The sequence below is a fragment of the Dermacentor silvarum genome, chromosome 5 (assembly GCF_013339745.2).
Source record: "Dermacentor silvarum isolate Dsil-2018 chromosome 5, BIME_Dsil_1.4, whole genome shotgun sequence".
Classification (NCBI taxonomy): Eukaryota; Metazoa; Arthropoda; class Arachnida; order Ixodida; family Ixodidae; genus Dermacentor; species Dermacentor silvarum.
Window position 1 is genome coordinate 100,756,072 of NC_051158.1, and position 2,654 is coordinate 100,758,725.

The 2,654-nt window shown below is 49.6% G+C and overlaps 1 protein-coding gene across 1 annotated transcript; it reads left to right on the plus strand.

Annotated features, from left to right (window-relative positions):
* Positions 1 to 299: 299 nt before the first annotated feature.
* Positions 300 to 2,309, plus strand: LOC119453662 (sulfotransferase ssu-1). The gene is made up of 2 exons (XM_037715717.2): positions 300 to 926; positions 1,924 to 2,309. Exons 1-2 carry the CDS (start codon positions 331 to 333, stop codon positions 2,249 to 2,251), a joined length of 924 nt encoding a protein of 307 aa, XP_037571645.1. The 5' UTR covers positions 300 to 330; the 3' UTR covers positions 2,252 to 2,309.
* Positions 2,310 to 2,654: the final 345 nt, after the last annotated feature.

Here is a 2,654-nt window from a genome sequence, read left to right on the forward strand (position 1 = left end):
ACGCAGAAGTTGCCGCATTTTCTTGGCCGTGTCTTTATACTGTTTCGCGTATTTTACGCAATACCAAATTTATGCCGTGTAATCATGACGTTATGAACAAAAAAGGCGAGTTTTACGCTAATTTGACCTTCCAAGCAATGGCTACCGGTTGTGGAAGCATACGGATATTTGCAAATGCCGCAGCGGCGTCTGCCTTCTGCCGTGGTTTGCTGTTTTATGACTACACGGACCCGAGCATATAGGGGTTCTGCAAAGAAAGCCCATATTATAATCACTATTTCATGCTCTTCGCAGGGGGGACGCGCCTAGGCCGGTAGAAGCTTGCCAGCCATGTTTCAATTAATCGACGGCGAGCGCTACATCTTCTTTCGTGATCCAGACAAAGTGCGAGAGGCACTGCGGTTCCAGCCACGGGACGGAGACATCATAGAGGTTGCGTACCCAAAGTGCGGCATGCAGCTGATGCAGCAGATGATGCAACTAATCGTACACGACGGGCATTGCGCCAAAGACCTGCGCGAGTTCAGTTCGAGGGCGCCCTTTCTGGAGGACTGCGGTGGAAACTGGCCAGGAGAGAAGTCTTGCGCTCGGCTCTTCCGAACCCACATCCGCTTGGGTAGGATAGCCGTCAGCACCGATGCCAAGTACGTGTACGTTGCACGTAACCCATGGGACGCTTGCTACTCGCAGTACGTCATGAACCAGAAAATGCCGCTTCGCCCAATGCGAGAAACATTCGACGAGTTTCTAGACATGTTCCTCGAAGGCTCCCTCACAAATGGCTGCTACTTCCAGCACGTTCTCTCTGGCTACACGAGAAGAAAGGAGCCTAACGTCTTCTTCACGACCTACGAAAGCATGATGCGCGACACTGCAGCGACCGTGCTAGATTTGGCTGACTTTCTTGGGGAGAAGTATGCCGAAAGGTGCGTTCAGTGCTGCTGCTTTTGTCACTTCGTTGAAATTATCCGTATTTAGTGATCGACTTGTACAATCGGATTTGTTTTGAAGCTTCTACTTAGCAGTAGTGTGTACCTGACTTTCTAATGCCCGAAAGGAAGGTAAACTAATTTTATAGATTGTGCGTCTTTGTTTCACTCGAATTATGCCAGACTCAAGGCGCGTCAGCACTGCCGCCAGCGCCATGCTGAAGTATTGAGCGTGGACAGTTAGAAGGTCTTTAGAGGCGCGCACACCGTTTGGCTGTAAAAAGTACTCGGCCAAGCGAATGCAGAGTCACGCTATGCTCACTGCTCTACCGGAGCCTGGGTAGCACGTTCTGAATTCCGCTGCCTGAATGAACATGGCGCGAGCACACATTAGCGTTAGTGCTCATGAACTGTGTGCGTATGCCACACCGTGATGCATATGATTTGAGCAGAACAGATAACAAACGTAAGATACATCTGTCTAATCCTTTCAGTTGGCGCTGAAAAACACCGACCGTTTTCTGTTGGTATCGTGCACCATCGATGTGCGGCGCCTGTAAAGCCGCTGCCTGTGTTGCTCTACACTGCAACTGTTCTCTCGCGTACCGTGTGAAGACCCCCCAGCGCAACATTGAACCTTGCTGTTGCTTCGTCCTCAGGCCAAATTGCAAATTTTCTGATGACATAGTTCAAGTGAAGCTACAGTTAGTCACTATGCTTGGCCCAGATAAGTCACTAAGATTGGTCCATTAGCTTGGCCCAGGTTTAAATTCTTGTAGTTATGGACGCTGCAATATTAGCAAATAGGTTGTGCATATTGAACATGGGAGCGCTATAGTAGCAGGAAAAAAGCCGTCATTGTAAAATACCTTATTCATAAAAAGGCTAACTTTTAGGCTTGCTTTTTTATTCTAACAAATGTTTTCCTTACTTCGAATGCGACTACATCACGTTCTCCCTTACACTTGTTCAATTGAATTTTGTTCCTCCATAGGTTGCGGAAGGACAATGGGCTTCTCGCTACGATTGTACGGCATAGTACACCTGAGTTCCTGCGAAGTTTTCTTGAGATTGAAACTCGTGAAATGGTTGCCATGATGTTCCGCAGCCCAGCACTTGCTTCCTCTGCGCTAAACGAACCCGATGTCGGAGATGGAACTTTCAGTCTGGTGTGCCGGCCTGAAGTTGGAGTCTGGAAAGAAGCTTTCACGCAAGAGCAACTGCGAAGAACCGTGGCAAAAATCGAGGAATCTGTCGGAAAGAATTTCGTGCCTGATTTGTGGAATAACGACTGGCACGAGGTTCTGCAAGCAGTGTTGTGAAAGTTCAATCAAATGTTCGCTTAGGGTTTGCACCAAATTTCACAGCAATGAGTTGTACTTGCATCACGGTCTAAGAAATACACTTCAGGTGTTGATACTACGCCCAACGGCGTGACCAGATCGTGTTCGCTGTAGCCACGCCCCATCGGCCCCCCCCCCCCCCCCCCCCCAACAAGGGGCAGTGTCTTACACAACAAGGGGCCAGGGGCGTAGCCAGGGGGGGGGGGTTGGGGGGGTTCAAACCCCCCCCCCGAAATTTTTTCCGTAACCCCCCCCCCTCCCCCGCCCACTTACCCACCCTTTGTTCTCGTCGCTTCGCGCTGACATAATTCAAGAAACCGGTGCTACTATCACAATTTCATTCCTGGGCGCTTCCGTTCGGGTTGGTAATTTACAGTGAATC

Excerpts from the sequence above, each read along its gene's own strand:
- LOC119453662 (XM_037715717.2), top strand. The coding sequence starts at position 331 with ATGTTTCAATTAATCGACGGCGAGCGCTACATCTTCTTTCGTGATCCA. Across the intron at positions 927-1,923 it reads GGGGAGAAGTATGCCGAAAG|GTTGCGGAAGGACAATGGGC; the intron begins GTGCGTTCAGTG and ends GTTCCTCCATAG.